Source organism: Olea europaea, chromosome 13 (genome assembly GCF_002742605.1).
Source record: "Olea europaea var. sylvestris chromosome 13, O_europaea_v1, whole genome shotgun sequence".
Classification (NCBI taxonomy): domain Eukaryota; kingdom Viridiplantae; phylum Streptophyta; class Magnoliopsida; order Lamiales; family Oleaceae; genus Olea; species Olea europaea.
Genome location: NC_036249.1, coordinates 1,412,840 through 1,437,029, shown reverse-complemented (window position 1 = coordinate 1,437,029; position 24,190 = coordinate 1,412,840). Strand labels below are relative to the sequence as shown.

Sequence of the window (24,190 nt, the reverse complement as noted above, 5' to 3'; positions counted from 1 at the left end):
TTGATGGAGAATGTGTGGTTAAAAAAAAAATTGAATCTCTGTATAATATTATTTTATTGAAAAATATATAGTTGAAAAAAAAAGATTAAAAAATGTGTTTGAAAAAAAAAAAGGAATCAAATAAGGCCTAAAGTTTAAATATTAACAATTATTTTATTCAAATTGAACATATGTAATTATGTTATGAGAATAAATGGATTCATCAAATGACATTGTTGCCAAGTTTTGAATAATTTAACGGAAGAGTAGGGATTTGAATCTTTACAATTATACTCGGATTACAACAAACAGAACGTAACAAATATTATGTTTTCAAACTTATTGTCAATATTTGATGGATGCCATAGCGGTCAAGTTTATAATATCTCTAACAAGAGGTCACAAGTTTGAATCTTGTTTGGTCTCCCACTCTGTTGATTTTTGGCAAAAATTGTAGAATTTAAATATTATTGCACTATAAGTTTGTTGGTTAAAAAAAATTGAACCCAAGACCTGCACTATATATATTCAAGTTCTAACCAAGGAAGCCACAAGAAGCTTGAAAATAAATTGAATACCAATAATATAATCTAAAACTCTAATCTATTGCCAACAAAAAAAATGGCTCCCGACGGTTTTGCCGCTCTAACTTGCCACCATCTAGATCTATCATTGTTGAAGATGGAAAAATACGTGGGGATTTGTATCTAAGTGTCCGCATTCAAAACTTTTAGATGGCATCACAATTGAATTCCAGTGGAGTAATTTGTCAACTTCTAAGTTCAAATAGTTACTTTTTCTAGTGATAATTACGAATAAAAACACGAGAGTTGGACTATTAAACCTCAGGATTCAAATTCTCAATTTTTTCAATTGCATCCTCTATGTGACCAGATTTTAACGCAAATGCAGCTGCTCCAGTTAAATCATTTCCATGAGATATTTGTGTATTGGCCTTTCTCTAGTTTTCCTCTTGAGAGACTAAGGCGACCACTTTATTTATTTGAGTTTGAGGATCCATAAGCGACAATTGACCTCTGATCTGTGAAAATGACTCATGAAGTCCCATGAGGAAGGACATTATGTATTCCATCTGGTAGTGCTTATATAGCTCCTTTACTCCCCCGCAGGTACATTTTCCACAACTACAAGTAGGTTGATAATTGCTCAATTCCTCCCATATTATTTTGAGTTTAGTGGAATATATACTGACTGTGTCTTGCTCTTGAGTTAAATTCATTAGATCTCTTCTCAACTGAAAAATGCGTGGTCCATTCTTTCATTGGAATCTGTCTTTGAGATCGTTCCAGATCTCATATGCTGAAGTAACATATATTATGCTAGTTGATATCTCCTTAGAAACGGAATTAAAAATCCAGGAGATCACCATATTATTATTTCTAATCCAGGAATTGCCCAATTTCGAGTTCTCACCTTCTGGTCTTTTGATAGTTCCATCAGTGAATCCAACTTTATTCTTCACAGGCAACGCAATTTCCATTGCACGGCATCTTATTTTTAGCAAGTACTATAGGACAATGGAGGCGATTGGAGAGATGGCTGAGTGGTTGATAGCCCCGGGTCTAGCCTGCCAAGGTTATGTAATAGAGCCGATAGTGAGCCCCGAAGAGTGCTTTTCTAGCTCCAAGAGGCATAGTTTTCTCATGCGATCCGTTGTGATACAAGCATCAAGCCTGGGCTGTCGGAATGATGTAGGAAGTAGGGGCTTGAAGGTTCATCAACCACAGATTTGTTCACATTTGATCGCACACCAGAGTTATTATCAGATTCCATCGAATCCATTTGTGGGTGGAGTTGATTGTTAGATCAAAGATATGAATAAGGAAGATGATCAGATTATGAATGATTGCTCTGATATCATATCAGAAATGAATGTAGAAAGAACTGATGTTTATTGATCATCAATCAAGTGAAAAAAGAGATTTATAAAGATTTGATGAAGTTGGCGCCAAAAAATATGCCAGTTGGATAACAACCTAACGCCTGAAAACCAGCTGAGCAACTAACATAACTACCCAACTGAAAAACAAGCTACTGTACAATACATTTACATAGAATTCTAATGCTTATATCCCTAACTTAAAAAAAATAAAACACTTCTTTTTTTTTTTTTAATCCAAACAAATAAAGGTACTGTTGACCCCAGAAAATGTTGCCAACAGATATCGGATCCACCCGCACACACGTAAGCGAAAGTCCAACACATTAAGACACGTGGATGGTCTAAACGGACAGATTAAGCGCGTGTGAGTAGCTCAACGGCGCGGGACGAGGACGTTTGGAATTCGACGGGATGTTCATTAACCGATTGTAAAATAATTACCAATTGATGTTTGTCAATGTGTATCTAAATATGTATGAACTCGTTTGTGTTTCAAGATAATAAGAAAGAGAGAGTTGAATAAAGTATGGTTTCTTGTATTGATTCTTGCATTAGCCTTTGTATGGGGTACATGGGGAAGTATTTATAGTGTCACAAGTTAGATCGTGACCTTTGGTTCAGGGTACACGTGGTCTCATCCGGTTAATTTACATGTCAAATTGTAGGCATTAGGCGCACCTAACATGCTATACATTTATTGATTGACAGAGCCGCCTCTACTAGTGGCAAGACTAAACATTTACACTCATGACAAACCTCTTATCAATCATTCAAGTAATATCTTTGTGTAGAAAATCTCTTGAGAGAAGTGACTATGGAAGGTGCTGCTTTGTGATCTGGAGGTTGCCACCTCGGCTACAGAGCTTCGGCCAACAGGGCCTCCTCTTTTCACATAATACTTCCACTTCAAGGCTTCGGCTCCAATTTCATGGTTATTTTGCATCATGGCCTCAGCTACTTTTCAAGGTAGGCCAGTAGTACCTCTGCCTCAGTATCTTTTGTGCCAAAGATAGACCTCTAGAGTGGTTGCCGCACATACCCGCATGGACTTCTCTTAATATGTAGGTAGCCTCTTCTCCTCCGACGCATCGTAAAAGTGGAGAGGAGAAACTCCTCTTATAGAGTACATCATCAATGAAGAGGAAATGGGCTCACCTCCTCCTTAGCTTGTAGGCCTCATGCTTGTTAGTGGGAAGTACCTGGTCCTTGAGGTATGCCATGATGGGCTGCATCCAGGAAGGAGTTCCAGTGACCCACATCACATTGGGGGCCTCGATTGACGGCATGAGGAGGTGCTCTATAGGGACTGCTGTGAGTAGTTTGAAATCCTTGCTACTTGCAAGTTTGGAGAGTGTATACGCATGTGCGTTTTCGATACGGGGGATCTGGATCAACTCAAACTTTTCAAAGGATGGGATGAGGTTCATCACCATTTTCAAGTAGGAGGCCATTGTTTTGTCCTTGGCTAAGAAGTTACCGTTGACCTGGCTAACGACCAGCTGGGAGTCACTACTGATGAGTAGCCTCTTTACTTGCATTTCTCTAGCTAACCTGAGGCTTGCAAGAAGTGCCTCGTATTCTATTACATTGTTGGTGGCCTTGAACCCGAACCTCATCGTCGAGTTCAGCTTGTGACCTTTCGGGCTGATGAGGACAACTCCGGCACCCCAGCCGGCGTCCCCAGCCGACCCATCAACGTACAAGTTCCACGTAGGGGGTTCGGCTTGTTCCATGATTTCATCTACCTCAGGTAAGTTCGCAAATTCTGCCACAAAGTCAGCTAAGGCTTGGCCCTTGATGGCTGCCCTAGCCTTGAACATGATGTCAAATTCACTTAGCTCCACCACCCATTTCAATAATCTTCTTGAGGCATCGAACTTTTGGAGTACCTGCCTTAGGGGAAAGTTTGTCAGCACATGGATGATGTGGGCTTGGAAGTAGGGTCTCAACTTCCTGGAGGCCGTGATCAAGGCTAAATTGAGTTTCTCGATATCGGGGTGGCGGGTTTTCGATGATAGGAGTGCTTTACTTGTAAAATAAATAGGGAGTTGGGTGGTTCCCTCTTCTCGGATTAGATCCGCACTGATGGCCTCATTGGAGACGACTAGATATAGCTGTAGAATTTCACCGGGCTTCAGTTTGGAGAGAGGGGGCCTGCCCTAGGTACCTTTTTAGGCCCTGGAAAGCCCCTTCACATTCTTCATTCCACTGGAATTTCTTCCCAACTTGTAGCACTTTGAAAAATGGGAGGCATTTGTCTGTAGCCTTGGAGACGAAGAGGCTAAGCACGGCCACTCGCCCAGTCAAGCTTTGTACCTCCTTTGGGTTTTGGGGGGACCTCCTCTTGCATAGGGCCTCAATCTTCTCAGGGTTGGCTTTGATACTGCGTTGGTTGACCATGTATCCTAAGAATTTGTCAGAGGCCACTCCGAAGGCGCGCTTGAGGGGGTTGAGCCTCATCCTAATCTTCTCAAGATTTGGAAGGTGCGTTATGTGGTCCCCAACTTCCAAACTCTTTACCAACATATCGTCTAAGTAGACCTCCATTATCTTGTCGATGAGGTCTACATACATTTTATTGACGAGCTTTTGATATGTTGCTCCGGCGTTTTTCAACCCGAAGGGCATCATCTTGTAGTAGTAAAGGTCTCGGTCTGTAATGAAAGATGTGTGTTTCTCATCGGCCGAGTGCATGAGAATTTGGTTGTAGCCGGAGTATGTGTCCATGAAGCTCAATAACTCGTGCCTAGTGGTAGAGAGTCTACCAGTTGGTCAAACCTTGGAAGTGGAAAGCTGTCCTTCGGGCAAGCTCTGTTAAGGTTAGTGAAATCGATGCACACCCTCCACTTGCCGTTGTGTTTCTTCACTAAAACTGGATTGGAGACCCACCTCGGATAGGTGGCCTTCCTGATAAAGCCATTCTAGATGAGCTTCTGAACTTCCTCCTTCAGGGCCTCGTACCTCTTAAGATTGAGGGCTCTCCTTTTTTGTCTATGCGGGGCAACCTTGGGATCAATTTTCAGGTGGTGGCAACTGACCTTGGGGTCTATGCCTCCAAGCAAAGATATCGAGGTTTCTACTTAGGAAATCCTTGAGCTTTTCTTTCAAAGTGCTGGACAAGACCTTGCTGGTCAACAATTTAGATGGGTCTCGGGGGTCTATCGAGAAGCTCTTAAGTTCCTCAACTGGGGATGCTTGAGGTTCGTGTTCAATTATGCTGGGATCAATCTCATTGATGACCAATATTTTCAGATTAGGTGGTGCATCAATCATTTCAACATCTTTCGGTTCGACGGGAGCATCACCTGGGACATCAGTCATGACTACGTCGGCGATAATTACATGGACGTCCCGGAGCTCTACCTTTCTGATGGAGCTTAGATAACACTCTTTTGAGGCTCTTTGGTCGCCTCTCACCGTTGCCACCCCATTTTCAGTCAGAAATTTCATGCATAGATGGTGGATGGAGGTGACGGCTTCCAATTCCTTTAGGGCTGGCCTACCCAATACTCTGTGGTAGACTGATCGACTGTTGACAACGAGGAATTCCATGAAGTTCATTGTAGTTTGGGAAGACTTCCCCATCTCTACCGCGAGTGTGATTTTTCCTCTCGGAGTAATGCTATCTCCGGTAAATCCGTACAAAGGAGTGGTGGTGGATGTTAACTCATGGTCCAGTATCATCTTGTCAAAGGTGGATCCGAATAGAATGTTGACAGAGCTACCATTGTCAACTAACATTCGTTTGAGCCCATTTCAGGCTATGACTACTCTTACCACAAGTGCATCACAGTGGGGGTAGTGAACCCCTTCAGTGTCCTCCTGGGTGAAAAGAATAGGTGGAACTTGATCTCTTCGGGAGTTGTGGCCCACAATATAGCTGGTAAGTGGGGGACGCTTGGCCGCACGGGCATAATTTCATTTAGCGTTTCGCATTTCACCACCTACATATGGGCCTCCAAAAATGATATCCACCTCCTGGATAGGGGCCTCATCTTGAGCTTGTTGATTTCTTCGGTGTTTGCGCCCTTCCCTGGGCCTCTCTGCATCACGCTCCCTTCATCTCGGAGAAACATCCATTTGACGAAGAGTAGCTTCTTCACGCCCATATTGGTTATCGTACCTAGGCGGGGGCCTGTTTGCCTGGGGCAATTCATTTCTATCCCTAGGGGGTTCTTGCCGGGAGCGGTGAGCATAGTTTCGACAATCTGCTGTGTCATGTCCATAGGACTGGTGGTATACACAGTATCCATGTGGGTTTTGATTTGACCCATTTCTAGGTCCCGAACCTCGACCTCGACCTCGACCTCTACCCCTACGGGATCCTTGCAGAGTTTCCATCTGCTGGGTGTCAGTGACTGGGTCGATATCGTCATATGCCAATGTAGGAACGTCGTTAAGAGTGGTGGTGGCAAGTGGTTGCCCAGAACTCTCATTACCAGTTTGGTTCATTTGGTAGTTCATCAAGTGGGAGGTCGGCTCTCTAGAACGCTACCTTTGAGAAGGTGGGAGGCCTCTATTTGCCCTGTTCCTATGCTCAATCAATTCTTCATTGATGATCTCTCATCTCATCATCTCGAGTAGGGCATCATAGGTGATGGGGTCTAGATTTTGCACGTCCCTCCAGAACAGGGTGTTCATATTCAGACCTCCTCTCAATGCAGATAACACCTCACGGTCGGTGACTTGCACACAATATGTCATCTCATCGGTGAAACGTGATAGGAAGCTCTTTAGGGACTTCTCATATGCATGCCTCATGTCTTGGAGACGTTGGATGGGGGCCTCTCCCTCTTTCCTCATAGCGAACCTCTTCAAAAAGGTCATCTTGAATTTGGGCCAGCTTCTTATGCTCCTAGGTGGTAACCTACTATACCAAAATTTTAGCTACTCCGCTAAGTGTTAAGTGGAAAGCTCTGCATTTCACAGCTGGGGTGGCACCCCTTAGGCTCATGTGAGTTTTGTAAGCATTCAGGTGCTTCTCTGGGTCGCCTTTTTCGTCATACTTTGGTATCTTTAGCATAACATGTTCGGGACTTGGGCACTCCTTAGTTCCCTTGAGAATGGCAGATTTTCATCGTCATCGTCCAAGTCACAGGACCTCTGCTGCTCATCTGAATCGTTTTCTTCAGTCTCATACCTTAGCTGTTGGTGAGAGGTTCCGGGACGGTTCCTAGCCTCTTCTTCCCTCCTTTGGCGCCTATGTCTAGGCGAAGCAACACGGGGGGCATTTTCATGCCTTCCTTCTGACTGTTCAGGCATTGGAGATGGAGGCGGTGGCCTTGTCCAAGGCTCGTGATGTTGTTGTTTGAGCCTCTGTTCAACGGGGCTAATTCTGTCAAATACACTACTTGACCTCCTATGTCTTTGCTCTTGTTCATACGAAGGTGAGAAGTTATCATGGTTCAAAGGGACCTCAGTGGATCGGCCAGAGACGTAGTTGGAGAAAACATCAACTTTCACTTCCCTTTCAAGTGAGCTTCTACCTCGGCTATAGTCCGACGAGATAGCCCTATGGCTTTGAACTTCATCTTCTTGCTGGTAGTGCCCTTGAAGGGCGTATGGAGGAATAGGAAGCCTCCCTGGCCCTGCATTTGGGCCATAAGTTCTCTCATAGTCATATTTTGGCTAGCAATGTCCCTCATATTAGCTGCCATGGCGGCCATTTCTCTTGACAGCCAGGTTGTCGCACGCATTTCACCTCTTCTACGGTTGTGGTGGAGTCTATGTCGAGCTTCCGGAGCAGCTGCTCTAGGGGGCACATAAGCATTTTCTCTTACCCTCCTGGGAGGTGTATCTTTGTTTGAGCTCATTTTTTTTGCGTCTTACCCTTTAGATTTTTGCAAAGTCGTGGGGCTTCCTCTTGTTCTTTTTCAAGAAAAAATCCTTTTCCAAGGGGGATGCCCAAATGTTCCTCTTTAATAAGCTTTCACCACAAGGTTGCTTGTAGTTATGGTATGGTTTCTCACAGATGGCGCTAATCTGTTGACCCCAGAAAATGTTGCCAACAGATGCGGACCCACCCGCACACATGTAAGCGAAAGTCCAACACGCTAAGACACGTGGACGATCTAAAACGGACAGATCAAAGGCGTGGGAGTAGCTCAACAGCGCGGGATGAGGACGTTCGAAATTCAATGAGGTGTTCGTTAACCGATTGTACAGTAATTACCAATCGATATTTGTTAATGTGTATCTAAATATGTATGAACTCGTTTGTGTTGCAAGATAATAAGAAAGAGGGAGTTGAGTAAAGTATGGTTTCTTGTATTAATTCTTACATTAGCCTTTGTATGGGGTACATGGAGGAGTATTTATAGTGTCACAAGTTAGATTGTGACCTTTGGTTCGGGGTACACGTGGCCTCATCTGGTTAATTTACATGTCAAATTGTAGGTAACAGGTGCACCTAGCCTGCTATACATTTATTGATTGGCAGAGCCGCCTCTACTAGCAACAAGACTTAACATTTACACTCATGACAAACGTCTTATCAATCATTCAAGTAAGATCTTTGTGCAGAAGATCTCTTGGGAGAAGTGTCTATGGAAGGTGCTGCTTTGTGATCCGGAGGTTGCCACCTCGGCTACAAAGCTTCGGCCAACAAGGCCTCCTCTTTTCACATAATACTTCCACTTTAGGGCTTCGGCTCCAATTTCATGGATCTTCTGCATCATGGCTTCAGCTATTTTTCATAGTGCTTTGGCATGAGAGCCTCGACCACTTTCACAGTGCTCCAGCATGAGGGCCTGGGAATATATACCACGGCTGAAGTGCTACGTGGTTTGGTATGAGTGGGCCGTAGGCCCCAGTGGGTTGGCCAAGTGTGTCAACACGCAACAGGTACAATGAAGCATTACTGGGATATGAAATTACTACTAATAATAATCAAACTACGGAAGAATTAATAAGAAAATCCTTCATTTTTTCCCAATTTCCCTAAAGAAATGAAAAAAGGAGAACAAAATAGCCAAAGATCGTTAGCTTATTGACTATAAGCAGTGATAAGTGTGTTTTTACACACTTATTTAGCTCACAAACATGACTTAAACATGGACAAAGTAGTTGAATTGTGACTTAATTTCATTAAATTCATGCAATGTAGGTGTTTCTACGGAAAAGATGGAATTCAGAAGAAAAGAGCCGAAAAAGGACCAAAACGAAACAAAGCGATAGTTCGGGGACCAAAGGTGCAAATATTGAAAAGTTGAGCTAAAAGTGCAGAACGAGAATGAAAATATGCCAAGTATGAGATTGAGGACGATACAAGACGATCGGAGGAAGAAAGAAGTAATATTGGACTAAATTGAAGAAAAGTGAAAGATGAAGAACTAAATTGCAATTAATCAAAAGATGAGCCGAGCAAGTGATCAAGGAATTGATTGACCCAAACATCAATTAGGAGTCAATATTTGATGATGGAATAAAGGAAAGAAAGAAAAGAGATCAAGAAAAGAGAAAACAAAGTTCAGGGACCAAAACAGCAAGGTTGAAAGTTACAACCATGCGGCCGCACATAAGGTTGCAGGCATTTTATAGAGCCATTTGACTTGAACCATGCGGTAAAATGGGTTAACACCATGCGGCCGCATGGATATAAAAACAAAAAAAATTTCTGAACTCACGTTTTTAATTGAAACTCTTTCGAGGCTTCGTGGGGACACGATATAAAAGCCAAAATTCCTCAGAAATAGGGTAGAACGTCCAGGGAGAAGAAAATTACAACTTTTGGAGGCAAGAAACACAATCTTGAAGCCGATTCCACAAGAATTCAAGCAGATTTTCAAGGTTTTATTCAAGGTTTCAAGAAATTTTCATGCGGGTGCTATTCTTTCAATTTATTAATTTCGTTTTTTATTCTGTAATTATGAATATTCTAGGCTAGATTTTCAATTCACTAGGTGATCGATGAACCATTGTTTGTTATTTTAATTCCATATTTCATGAATTTAATATAAAGACTCGTTTGGATAATTTGATTGGTTTATATGCATTGATTTTCTTCTGCAATTAGTGGCCAATGATTGTATGAGTGTTAATAACTTATTTCTTACATTCGAGAGAAGTGGAATAGGTTCGATAAGGTGTAAATCAACATAGAGTCTGATATGGGATAAAGATATACCCTTAGACTTTATGTAATTCTCTAATTGTTCACAAAACCACATGCATTTTTGTATATTTGCATCATCCATAGAGATATAGGCTGGTGGTGTGCAAGAATATGTCTAATATATATCGAGAGAATATGTTGGATAGATTTAGGAACATTGAATTGACAAATTTCCATCAGGTCATTGATTTTATGAAATTAGGGTTTTTATAGCTTCAATTGGGGATTCGTGATCCTAGTGACTTTATTTTGATTCATTTCCATAAATTAGCTTTTGAATTTGCATAATTTCATTTACTTGAGTGTTTGAGTTGTTTAATTAGAGAAATTTCGAGATTAGGGTTTTTAATTGAGAATTTTTAATTTAAATTAGGGCCTTTTGCATTTGGACCATATTTTCACTCAATTAGATTTGGTTAAGACTAGATTATATAGAATTGAACTACTCAATCTCTGTGGGACGATATTCAGACTTTTAGAAATTCACTTTATTACTTGTTACGATCCGTACACTTGCGGTAATTTTAAATCGAAAGAATTATTTCGTGAACAAGTTTTTGAGCAGCATCACCACCAATGATCAATAAAACAAATAATACTCATAAAATCTGGTGGGAGTTAATTGAACTCAGAAAAGGAAAAGAGCAATTCCGAAAAAATAATTTAATTTTCCCATTTTGAATCTGGGTTTAGCTTTTTCACTGTTGTGGGAAAAGAGGAATGCGATGTTATTACCATGCTTGAATATCAGCGAGTTGGTCAATGACAGACGAGAACAATGATAAATTTACGTGTAGAAATGAGTGAAGTGACCAATAGTGAAATTTTTCTACCAGGAAAAGAAACGGTCTAGTTAAAAAAAAAACTCCATGATAATAAGTATAATAAATTGAATGTCAACGTCAATTTGGTCCCATGGTCTTGTGGTCAAGACGTTGGACTCCGAAGTCTGAATCATGGTTGGACCTTTTATTTTATTTTTAATTGAAGTCGCTCTTTTTCATTATTTTTTCTACAGTACTTCTTTTTAACCATACAACTTTTATTAAAATAATATTACACGTAAATTAAAAACTTTTTTTTTTCCTTTTTAACCACACATTCTCTGTCAATCAATATTCCATAATACATTTCTTCAAATTAATGGTGTTCAAATAGGACCTAAATTTTTTCTCATTTTCACTTTTTAAAAGGAAACATTGACTTTGTAAGATAGGACTAAATAGCTCAACGCTCATAACTTTTGGTTATCTATATTTTCCATTCTGGCTACGATTATTTCTATAGTTATCTTTGTTGGAATTTCCCTTGGAGTTCAAAGAAGCCTTTGGTTGCATGGACTAATATATGTCTACCTAAGGTTGAAGGAGGCTTGGGCCTGAGGGACGTTGAAACTTGGAATTCAGCATTGCTCTCAAAAACACTTTAGAGCATTCATTACAAAAAAAGATAACTTGTAGATTAAATGGATCGATCATGTCTACCTATATGGGAGACACATTTGGGTATATACGTCCAGGAAAGAGGACTCCCCTCTTATCAAAAAGCTGGTGCATATTAGGGACTACATTACTGAGATCAAAAAGAGCACTTTAGCAGCTTCTAACAAGTTAGCCTAATAGACAGTTCTAGGCAATTTCAGTGTTTCGCCTGCATATGAGTACTTCAAGCCGAAGGGAGTGAAAGTTATTTGGGCCAAAACTATTTGGAATGCTTTTGTGTCACCAAAACACGCATTTATTGCATGGTTAACAATCAGGTCAAAGCTGTTGAGGAAGGACATATTGGATTTCTTGCAGATAGACAATCGATACAACTTTTGTACACTTACGGATGAGTCTTCGGCGCACTTATTTTTTGATTGTTTTTTCTGCCGATCAGTTTGGGATAATATACATACATGGGTGGGTCTCAAGCAATCTATGTTTACACTTCAAAGCGCATTGAAATGGATTAAAAAGGAGAGTAGGGGCACTATTTTGCATAGCAAGGTGAAATGTATTGCACTTGTGACCACCGTCTACCATATTTGCATGGCAATGAACATGTTGATTTTTGAAGATCTTAAACTGAATGTTGCTTGTACCACTCGTACGATTAAAACACACATATACAAAGTTATGTTTTCTTTGTATCCAAATGTTTTGATTAGTTATGAGTCCGTTGCTTTAGGTCTCTAGATTGTTATTTTTTGGTTTCTTTTGCCCGGGAATGCCCGGAGTTTTATTCTCATTCTTACAAAAATGAGTACCAAAAGGGGGCAACTTTCTCTTTACATAGGAAACCTTCTCTATTTGAGGTATGTCTTCTTCTTCTCTCTCTCTTTTTCCCTAATAAATTATTCATTTTCCCTTGTTAAGTAGTCAGTGTTTAAACTCAAGATCGAACCATTTTTCATTTTTATAGTGTTTTGCATTTAGTATTGCATATCAAACACACACCATGAAAATAAAAGGTTTTGTTGTTTGCAATTCTTTCGTGGTGGCAAGCAATTTCGTAGTGATGACGGTATTAGAGGGTGATGATCGATTCTATCATAGGAATGATTTTTTCCCTTTAATAATAGCATAAAATCAGGGATTGATTCCCAATTGTAATTTTCCTTTCTTGTATATTCCATAAACGTGTATATATGAAAGACAATAACAAAGAATAAATCGATAGGCAAATTGGCATTGTATCGAGCTTTAAAATCAATCATCATCCTCTAATAGATCTCAGGAATAAGATTTCCACATTCAGAGACTTGTTTGGCCTAACTCCTTTTGTTGGTTCTGTTGGAATGCGGAAGCGAAATTAATCAGAAATTAAAAATTTCTTTAATTCAATAAGTAAGATCATCTAGATGTTCACGTGTATGTCATAACAAAATTAAAGGATTCGAATCTTTTACCTAAGTTCAATAATCAACCTTGAATTAACTTTGATTCATGAACTTCCGTCTTCTTTAATTGCAAAAATCTTGGTGCTTCAAACCTTCAAACCTTCTAGGTATTCTCCAATGCAAAGATTACACCAGTGTGTGGGCACCTTCTTTCAATTAATTCAGAAACTAATCCTTGAATTTTGGAGTACAAGAAAATGATATATTTTCTCTCTCTTTTTTTCTCTACAATTTTGAATCTTATGAAATTATGAATGTTTTAGTATTTTTCTATCATCTAGTCTCTATTTATAGAGAAAAAGATGATAGAATTCTAATACAATCATAATTTTACATTCAAACAAGAGTTCTAATTAAAACTCAAGTAAGAGTTCTAATTTAAGTCTAATTCTAATTAGTTTACATATAATTGTATGTGTAGTCCTAAAACTTCAATTACAATTATAATTAAGTTTATGACTTTCATAGTAATTACAACTAAGTACAAAATTTTATTGTAATTACAATTAAGTCCAAAACTATTATAATTATCGTAATTAAGTTCCAATATTTTATGAAGCTACCACAGGGACCTGATCGAACATATATTTTCCAAGCTCTAATAATTAGATCCTGTCTAGTTACCCTAGACCACCAATCTAATTATTAGTCATTGCTTTTTCTACTGAAGGCAAAAGACTGAACCCCCAGAATATATAAAATCACAAAAGCCAATAAATCTATAATATTTTTCTCTGACCTACCGTATATGTATTTTATCCTCGTCCGAGATCCGATAATTAGGTACGAGCATAAATGACCATTTTGCCCCTCTAATTATTTTCACTAACTTAATTTTCATTTTCTTCAATGGTCATGTAAACAAATCACAGATGTCAAAATTTAGCCGTCGCTAAACACTGAACTGAACTCAGATTTTAACTGTTTAACAGAAAATATTCAAGTAGTCACTCTACCCATTTTCAGGGCGACGATTCCCGACACGAATTCATGTTCTCTACTTCGCTCATTCTCAAGTTCCCAACTCATCGAGATATTTGACCAATCAAATTGATCTCACCCATTAATGAATCAAAGAACAATTAAAATCTCGAAAAGATATACATAATCATGTCAAAAGATTCAGATGAAATACACAGCGGTCAAGTGGAATTTAATTCTCCACACGGTCATGCTATAGAATTAAATTCAACGCGTGGTTCGTTCAATACACTCCAAGTGTACTAGTATCACCTTTAACTATTTTTGTGATAATGACAAATCACAAACATGAATAGTGAATGGGTTAACACTACAACATTCCTGTACAAGGTGTCAACCCTTATATATTGATTGTGAACAAATTATTTATGATCAAAATATAAATTACACTGTACTTCTCAACGCAAATACCCAACTTACATTATCACAAGTGATCATAGGCACTTTAATTTGCATGCTCAATAAATAATACACTAAATAAAGTAAATATAATTTTATTCAACATTAAAAATTATTATTGTTATTTTTACATCAGCAAAACTATACTATATGGGCCCACAACCCAACAAATCTCCCACTTGCCCTAGAGTATCTGTGTCGTGTCTTGTAACCCCATGCCTTGCACATGTCCATTAAAAACCTTAGCCGATAGGCTCTTTGTAAATAGATCCGCGAGGTTTTCCCCAGTAGCAATTTTATTGACAGTCACATCTTCTCTATTAACTATTCTCTCAAGAGATGATATTTCCGTTCAATATGTTTACCCATTTGATGACTTCTTGGTTCTTTAGCATTTTCCACTACCCCATTGTTATCACAGTACAGTGTCAGGGGTTGTGCAGATGAAGGCACCACCTCGATATCTGTTAGAAATTTTTTGAGCCACACCATTTCCTTAGCGGCTTCACAAGCTGCCACATACTCAGCCTCCATGGTGGAATCAACAATACATGATTGTTTGATACTTCTCCAAATAATAGCCTCACCACCATGTGTAAACAGTGATCCTGATGTAGACTTGTGAGAGTCCTTATTAGCCTGGAAGTCTAAATCTGTATAACCTACTGGAACAAGATCTGGTAAGTAAACTAGCATGTAATTCCTTGTCCTTCGAAGGTACTTTAGGATATGCTTTACAGCCACCCAGTGTTCCGGTCCAGAGTTAGATTGATATCGACTCACCATACCAACAACATAACAAATGTCAAGTCTAGTGCACAACATAGCTTATATGAGACTACCAACTACCGATGCATAAGGTATCCTACTCATGCGTTCTACCTCTTCAAGAGTCTTGGGGGACTGATCCTTAGAGAGTTAGATTCCATGCCTGAAAGGTAAATTACCTTTCTTGGAATCTTGCATGGCAAATCTGACAAGTATTTTATCAATGTATGAAGCTCGGGATAGAGCTATCTGCTTGTTCTTTTGATCTCTTAAGATCTGAATGCCTAGAACATAGCTAGCTTCTCTTAAATCCTTCATATGAAACTGTTGGGCCAACCACGCTTTCGTAGACGATAATGCTCCAACATCATTTCCAATGAGTAGAATATCATCCACATATAGCACGAGGAAAATTACAACTTTCTCCTGTATTTTCTTATAGACACAAGGTTCGTCAAAGTTCTGATCAAAATCATATGTTTTAATCACTTTGTCGAATCTCTTGTTCCAAGATCTTGATGCTTGCTTCAACCCATAAATGGACCGCTGAAGCTTGCAAACTTTGTCTTCATGACCAGGTTCTATGAATCTGTCTGGTTACACCATATAGATATATTCCTTAAGATGGCCATTCAAAAAGGCTGTCTTGATATCCATTTGCCACACCTCATAATCAAAATGAGCTACAATAGATAAAAGAATCTGAATAAACTTAAGCATAACTATAGGCGAAAAGGTCTCCTTGTAATTGATACCTTTTCGTTGGGTGAAACCTTTAGCAACTAGCCTTGCTTTGAAAGTTTCTACTTTCCCGTCTGCTCCTCTCTTTCTCTTATAGGCCCGCTTGCACCGGATGGATTTTATCCCTTCTGGTGAATCTACAAGTTCCCAGACCTGATTGGAATGCATAGATTCCATTTCAGTATTCATAGCTTGTTGCCATAAATCTGGATCCACATCATTCCTGGCCTCCTTATATGAGGTCGGGTCATCAACTTGCTTTGTGGAGATCGCCCGATTGGACTATCAAACTAACAATTACCTAGAAGGTGGTCTGATAATCCTCTGACTTTGTCTAAGAGGCGGTGGATCCTGGACTGTGGCATCGTTTGGAATTGTAACGTTTGTATCAATTTTGGTATCACCATTAGGTGGTTCCATTACCTCCTCAATACCTTCAACGTTTACTTGATCCATGGGATTGGATGACTCATCTCTCCCACTCAAATCTCATTGTTTAGGTATATTTGACACTAAGGGTTGTCTGTCATGAGATTGTGTTTCAGGAATCGATGTGGTGGAATTGCTCCCACTCATTTCTTCCAACACGACCTTGTTTTTGGATTGACGTTCATTAATATACTTATCCTCTAGGAAAGTGGCATTTGTGCTAACAAAAACTTTCCTATCTAGAGGACTATAAAAATAATATCCCCTGGTACCTTTAGGGTATCCCACAAACAAGCATATCTCTGATCTAGACTCCAACTTCTCTGTCTTCACTTTCAGCACATGAGCCGGACATCCCCAAATTTGAAAATGAGGTAAGCTAGGCTTGCGCCCATTCCATAATTCCATGGGAGTCTTGGGAACCGACTTAGAAGGAACTAAGTTAAGAACATATGCTGCTGTTTCCAGTGCATATCCCGAAAATGAGGTAGGTAGAGTTGCGAAACTCATCATTGACCTAACCATGTCTAACAATGTCCTATTTCTTCTTTCTGAAACGCCATTCTGTTGGGGTGTACGCAGCGTACTCAGTTGAGAAACAATACCATTTTCTGTCAAGTAGTCCCTAAATTCTTCCGAGAGATATTTGCCACCTCGATCTGATCGAAGTGTCTTAATACTCTTACCCAAATGTTTTTCGACCTCAGCCCGATACTCTTTGAATTTTTCAAAAGCATCTGACTTTTGAGTCATTAGGTAGATATATTCGAATCTAGAGTAATCATTGGTAAAAGTGATAAAATACTCATAACCCCTTCTCGCAGGTGTATTCATGGGTCCACATACATCAGAATGAACTAATTCTAATACTTCTTTAGCTCTATGTCCTTTTGCTAGAAAGGATTCCTTGGTCATTTTACCCTCCAAACAAGAATCACAAACTGGCAATGGTTTGACCTTAAGTGTGTTAAGTGGACCATCTCTAGCCAATCTTTTATTCTGTTAAGATTAATATGTCCAAGTCTAAGATGCCATAAATAAGTATCACTAGTATGGTTAGACATTCGTTCATGGTTTACAGAAGTAACATTTATTTCATTTGTGGCACAATTTAAAATATAAAGACCATTCACCAAATATCTTGCACAAATAGGAGCTTTATTCTTTAAAATATAAAGCGCTTCATGCGCAGAGTTTACAGAATAACCATGTCCTATTAAACAAGAAACAGAGATCAAATTCCGCTTCATTCGCGAGACATAATAACAATCTTTAAGAATTAAACGCCTACCACTATTGAAATAAAATTAAACTACTCCTACTCCTCTTGCTAAAACTATAGCTCCTGTGCCGACAGTAATTTTAAACTGGCCCTCACTGAGTCTTTTGCTCTCCTGAAGCACCTACATAGACATGCATATATGATTAGTGGGTCCAAAGTCTACAACCCAGGACTTTGTAGAATCAACCACCAAACATGACTCAGCAATAAAAAACTCACCAACACCCGGCTTTTTAGCTAGTGCATCAGGGCAGTCTTTCTTCCAGTGTCCTTTGCGACCACAGTGGAAACACTTGCCTTTCGGCGTTCCATCTGATTTGGGCTTTTTGTTGCTTCCTGGCTTCTTGTTAGATCTCTTCCTCTTCTTTCCAATTCCGCCTTTCGACTTGGAGCCAGAGGAGCTAGCAATTGTCGCATGAACATGGTCACCCTTACCCTTGAAACCACTTTCCACATTTTGCAACTCATTCATCAACTCAGTTAATGGCAAGTGATAGTCCACAGTAAACCGTGAAAACATATCAGATAAAGAATTCAATACCACATCAACTTGAGTTTCCTGATCAATAGTTGCACCCAGATTCTCCGCCAAGTTGAAGTGTGCAATCATGTCAACATATGATCCTTCACAGGCATTCTAGGTTTCATACAGATGTTCTGTAAGGTACGAATGGCCTCAAAGCGAGCCCTCCTACTTTGATGTCCAAACATGCCCTTCAGGCTTTCTAGTATGTCATAAGAGGTCTCCTGACTTTCAAGCTTTTGCTGTAACACGTTTGACATAGATACCAAAATGTAACAGTGAGCCATCTTGTCAGCAGCGATCCACTTATCATACGCAGCCCTCTTGGACTTGCCTGTAGTCTTAGTAGGTTCCTCGGGACATTCTTCTTCGAGCACAAAATCAAGTTTTTCGAGAATAAGCACAAACATCAAATTACATTTCCAATCCACATAATTATCCCTAACAAGTTGGTTTTGTTTTAGAATAACAGAAAAAGCACTGAGAGACATTTTGCTAAAAAATAACAATTTATTGCATATTAAAATTGAGCAGCAAATGAGAATTTAGCATATGACGCATGAATGCATGTGTAGATCCATCTAACTACAATAATGCAACGATGACTTGATCCCTGTGATCCAACATGCCTCTCTATAGGAAAGGTCAATGTGTCCACTGATCAAGCTGAGACCCTCCCACTAAACAAAATATATCGACAACAAATGTCTATATTAAGCTTAGCATTGTTTTATTTGGTCACCAAAATTAAAATAGAGCCTCCATAGGAGGTTTGTAAATAATTTCAATTTGAGTGTACAACTTTTGTCTCAATCTCTAAACACTTGAAAATAATTTCTCAATCTATGGAATGATCAATAGTTATATTCTATTTAGACGATTTTATCATAAAAAAATTCAATCTAGTAACTTGAACCACACGGCCCTCCTATAGGGAGTCCGTTGCATTACCGACACGAGGCAAGCGCGTTACTTTGCTTATGGATTGACCAGAGGAGACCGTGGGCTTTTATTTAAAACACCCTCTCCTACTCAATATTTTAAAATAATGGATTTTAACAATTACCAACTATTCATATTAATTAAATTAATATACAGTTTAATTATTACAATTTTTCTATCCAGAAAAATTCAATTTAAATTAAATTAATCAAAGAAAAATTTCGCGTTAAATCATATGCATCCTATTCATAGTATCATGAGTGATGTCATAAATAAATCTATATGTCATGATATAAAAAATGACAATATTTCAAACAACAATTTAAAAAAATTCATAAAGCGATAAAAATAACAATTATTTGTGGCTTCAAAAGATTCAAGAAATAAAGAAAAAAATTGGACCAAAGCCCAAAACATAATCTAAATCTTCAGTCCAAAATCTCCAAGCATCCAACAATAGCTGCTCCAAAAATAGCAAGGAAGTCTCTGCCACTGCACCTGTAATTAAATTTTAAATTTTTTTTTTTTTTGAAAAAATCAAATTACAGATGAATTCGTTTGCACGTGCTGACAGACAATCAAACTGTCTACCACGCAGGCAATCAAACTATCAAAAAAATAAATTTTTTTGGTCCTCCATCTTCAAGCCTTCTTCTTCAATTTTCAATCAATTTACAAGATCTAGAATTTACAAGAATTACATAAATTCCTATGTCCCGTAGGCTCACAAATTTTGAATCTAATGGTACAGAAAATTAAATCAAGATGATGGAGTCGTAATCCACATATCTTATTACAGAGTCGAAATAACAAATTACATCAAAGACTGGCCACAAATAATTGCTTCACAATTTGAAATAATCCAATCATTCAATCAACATGTAAAATTTTTCTAGACATTACTCGACTAGAACATGCAATCAAGATTCAAAAATAACAAGTACGTAAACGATCTAGATTGCTCTGATACCAATTGTTAGAATGCGGAAGTGGAATTAATTAGAAATTAAAATTTTCTTTTATTCAATAAGTAAGATAATCTAGATGTTCACGTGTATGTCATAACAAAATTAAAGGATTCGAATATTTTACCTAAGTTCAATGATCAACCTTGAATTAACTCTGATCCGCAAACTTTCGTCTTCTTTAATTTCAAGAATCTTGGTGTTTCAAATCTTCAAGCCTTCTATGGTATTCTCCAACGTAAAGACTACACCTATGTATGGACAGCTTCTTTCAATTAATCCAGAAACTAATCCTTGAATTTTGAACTACAAGAAAATAATATATTTTCTCTTTCTTTTTCTCTCTACAATTTTGAATCTTATAAAATCACGAATGTTGTAGTATTTTTCTATCCATCTAGTCTCTATTTATAGAGAAAAAGACAATAGAATTCTAGTACAATCATAATTCCATATTTAAACAAGAGTTCTAATTAAAACTCAAGTAGGAGTTCTAATTTAAGTCCAATTCTAATTAGTTTAGATATAATTACATGTGTAGTCCTAGAACTTCAATTACAGTTAAGTTTATCGCTTTCATAGTAATTACAATCAAGTACAAAACTTTATTGTAATTACAATTAAGCCTAAAATTATTATAATTACCGTAATTAAGTTCCAATACTTTATGGAGCTACCACAGGGACCTGATTGAACATATATTTTCCAAGTTCCAATAATTAGATCCTGTCTAGTCGACCCTAGAATACCCAATTTAATTATTAGTTATTGCTTTTTCCACTGAAGGCAAAAGACTGAACCCTCGGAATATATAAGATCATAGAAGTCAATAAATCTGTAATACTTTCCTCTGACCTGTCATATATATATATATATTATCCCCGTCCGAGATCCGATAATTAGGTACGAGCATAAATGACCGTTTTGCCCCCCTAATTATTCTCACTAACTTAAGTTTCATTTTCTTCAACGGTCCTGTAAACAAATCACAGATGTCGAAATTTAGCTGTTGCTAAACACTGAGCTCAGATTTTAACCGTTCAACAGAAAATACTCAAGTAGTCACTCTACCCATTTTCAGGATGATGGTTCCCGACATGAATTCATGTTCTCTACTTCGTTCATTCTCAAGTTCCAAACTTATCGAGATATTTGACAAATCAAATTGATCTCACCCATTGATGAATCAAAGAACAATTAAAATCGCGAAAAGATATATATAATCTTGTCAAAAGATTCAGATGAAATACACAGCGGTCAAGTGGAATTTAATTCTCCGCACGGTCATGCTATAGAACTAAATTCGACACGTGGTCCGTTCAATACACTCCAAGTGTACTAGTGTCACCTTTAATTATTTCTGTGATAAGGACAAATCACAAACCTGAATAGTGAATGAGTTAACATTACAACCTTCTAGTACAGGGTGCCAATCCTTATACATTGGTTGTGAACAAATTATTTATGATCAAAATATAAGTTGTGTCACACTCTACTTCTCAATGCAAATACCCAACTTACATTATCACAAGTGATCACAGGAACTTTGATTTGCATTCTCAATAAATAATACAATAAATAAAGTAAATATAATTTTATTCAACATTAAAAATTATTATTGTTATTTTTACGTCAGCAAAATTATACTATATTGACACACAATCCAACAGGTTCTGCTTCGGTAAATGAGGTAATTCTCTTTCTTTTAGGCTCAACGTTCTTATTGTAAGTGACAACTTATGATGGATAGTAGGCTAATCTTCCAACAGTTGCTGATACATACCGTGAAGGATCCGCAGAAATTGTTTCCTTGTGTTGAAACAAATGTTTCAGTGTCAGAATTTGAAGGAGTGTCCCCGCATCAGGTCATTTCTTGATGACTAAAAAATTTAGCCACTGAATGAATGCTCGTTCTAATATGATTTTTACCTTGCTAATATTCGATGCTAAGTTGATTACTGATATCTTGTGAAAAAAGGCACTCATTTGCATTTGTGAAGCTCTGAAACCAATTGGAGACTTGTGGACAACTGATGACGAATGGATGGTCAAGTATAAATATAATGCAGCGAATAAATGGAGTCTAGTGGATCTAAAAAAACTTGGTATGTCTTAACCTTATTAGTTGAAAAATCTTTGTTCTTAATGATTTTCCTCCGATGATCACTAGCATTGGCAATGCTTAAGGACATGATTAAGCTAGCCAGGGAGAGATTATATGATACTACGGATGAGGATGAAAAGATGAGGGCCTGCAGTTTCCCAGTTGATGCATTTGAAAAGGCTTTGTCCGAATCATATTTGGATAACATTGGATGGAAAGAGTTCTTATTATTCTTCGCCTTTCCTCCTTCATCTAAGAGTTCAAGCGGTTAGAAAACTGAACCCCATTGATCTAAAGCACCTATCATTCCACATTTTCCATCATGCTGTAGATCAAGATTCTAGATATTTGTTCCAGTTAAGTGAGAAGCATAAGGAAGAACACCCGGAGATAGAAGCAACACGGCATTCTGAAGTGAATGCAGTGGTAGGGATGAGGTTGTTGAATATTGTGAGATGACGAAAGACATGGATAAGTTTCATGACGTTGTAGGTGATGCTCCTGAGACGTCAGTGAAAGAACATTCTGCACCAGGACCTCCACCACTATTACCAATTAGTCCGAAAAACAAAGCAACGTCCCAAACTTTACCTCCGCCTCCTCATCTTCCACCTTCACTGGCTTCAAAGAACCCGATATCATTACCTTCTTCTCCTCCACCACCTCTACCTATCCCTTTTACCTCTGGAAATCCATCATGTCCTCCAACTCCTCCACCACCAATGACATCAAGAAATGGTGTACCAGTACCGCCAGCCATGGGTGCATAAGAGGGAACACCACAACCATTAATGTCAAAGGTAAATGGTACTACTCCAGCACCACCTCCAGGGCTTGCTGGTGCCAACAACCTCTATCCCAAGAAAGCTACCACAAAATTGAAGAGATCTTCCGAGATGGGTAATTTGTTTCGACATCTCAAGGGGAAAATAGAAGGATCAAGTTTTGAAAGCAAATCATCAGGGAGGAAAGGTGTTGGATGTTATGCTCGACATTTTTTGGAGCCCAATGATGCAGCCCAAAAAGGAGTGGCCCTTTTAACTGAATGTGGCCCGGTTTGTCCCTACTTGTGCAGTCTCGTGTTTCTCTTGTAAATGCGACTTTAGTTGTATTAATTGAATAGATCAGATGATGCCAGGTGGGACAACTTTGAAAATGGCTAGTAGATTCTTCTTATTTTTCACAATAGCCTTTCTTTTCAAAAGTACTATATTGCCCTTAATGAAATGATTTGCAAGATTTATATTATATTTTTAAGGAATTGTCAATCAGGTCCTATATCTATATTTTTCAATCTTTTGAACACCTTTAAATATTCTTTATATTTTAATAATTCTTCAAAGATTATAGGTTGACCTTTCTTAGTTATATATCCATTAAATAATCCTACTGAAATTTCTTCTTGGATATCCGTATGTTTAGTTATAATATCTTCTACTTTCCTTATTTCTTTATGAGTTCTTACAGGATCAAAACCTATATTATTCTTACAACTATAATCTATATCTCTATATATTTCTTCAATCTTTTCTTTACCAATAGGGAATATAACATCAGATTTTATATCTAATTTAAGCAGAAAAGAAACATCTTCTTTATCTAAAAATAAAATGAGATTATTATCATTATTAACAGTAGAAGTGGATGCTTGTGAATTGTTCATCAAAGATAATCAAAGCATAAGCATGTAAAAATAAGTAAATAACTTACAGTAATCAAGTGGAATAAACAGGTTTTCCCTCCAGTATGCTCTTATAGATGCTTTGCATGTACTTAATCAATCTTCTGAATCAAGTAAAGATTAAAAATGTTTTTTAAATCATTTGGGTCCACAACTGCTTCCGCAAAAAGGTTTTTCAATTAAGGTTGCATTTCTCATTCTAGAGAACTAGCCGTGTTTCCACAGACGCTATCTCACAGTATCCAGAGTCTCTGTTTTCACCTCTATCCAAACTCTTTTCAGAATCAAGTTCCTACTTGGAACGAAATTTTAAAAGATAACTCACACACAATGTGCTACAAATTTTTGTTAGAAAACTGCCTTTTTCCCCTAAACCATTCATCAAAGACGAGTACTTTGGCATGGCTAACATCCATTCAAAATCAATGTTTTGAAAATCTTTTAAAATCTCTATCTGTACTGCCGAGAAATCATGAGAAACTTAACGAAATCCTTT

The 24,190-nt window shown here is 38.1% G+C and overlaps 1 protein-coding gene across 1 annotated transcript in view; it reads left to right on the top strand.

Moving 5' to 3' along the window:
* The first annotated feature begins 21,651 nt into the window (after positions 1-21,651).
* LOC111408156 overlaps positions 21,652-24,190 on the top strand; it is a 24,546-nt gene continuing 22,007 nt past the window's right edge. Inside the window, exons 1-6 of the mRNA XM_023037958.1 lie at positions 21,652-21,774; positions 21,888-22,014; positions 22,080-22,174; positions 22,233-22,427; positions 22,469-22,775; positions 22,833-23,068. Coding sequence (XP_022893726.1) covers positions 21,652-21,774; positions 21,888-22,014; positions 22,080-22,174; positions 22,233-22,427; positions 22,469-22,775; positions 22,833-23,068 — 1,083 coding nt within the window. The remainder of the gene's footprint in view (positions 21,775-21,887; positions 22,015-22,079; positions 22,175-22,232; positions 22,428-22,468; positions 22,776-22,832; positions 23,069-24,190) is intronic.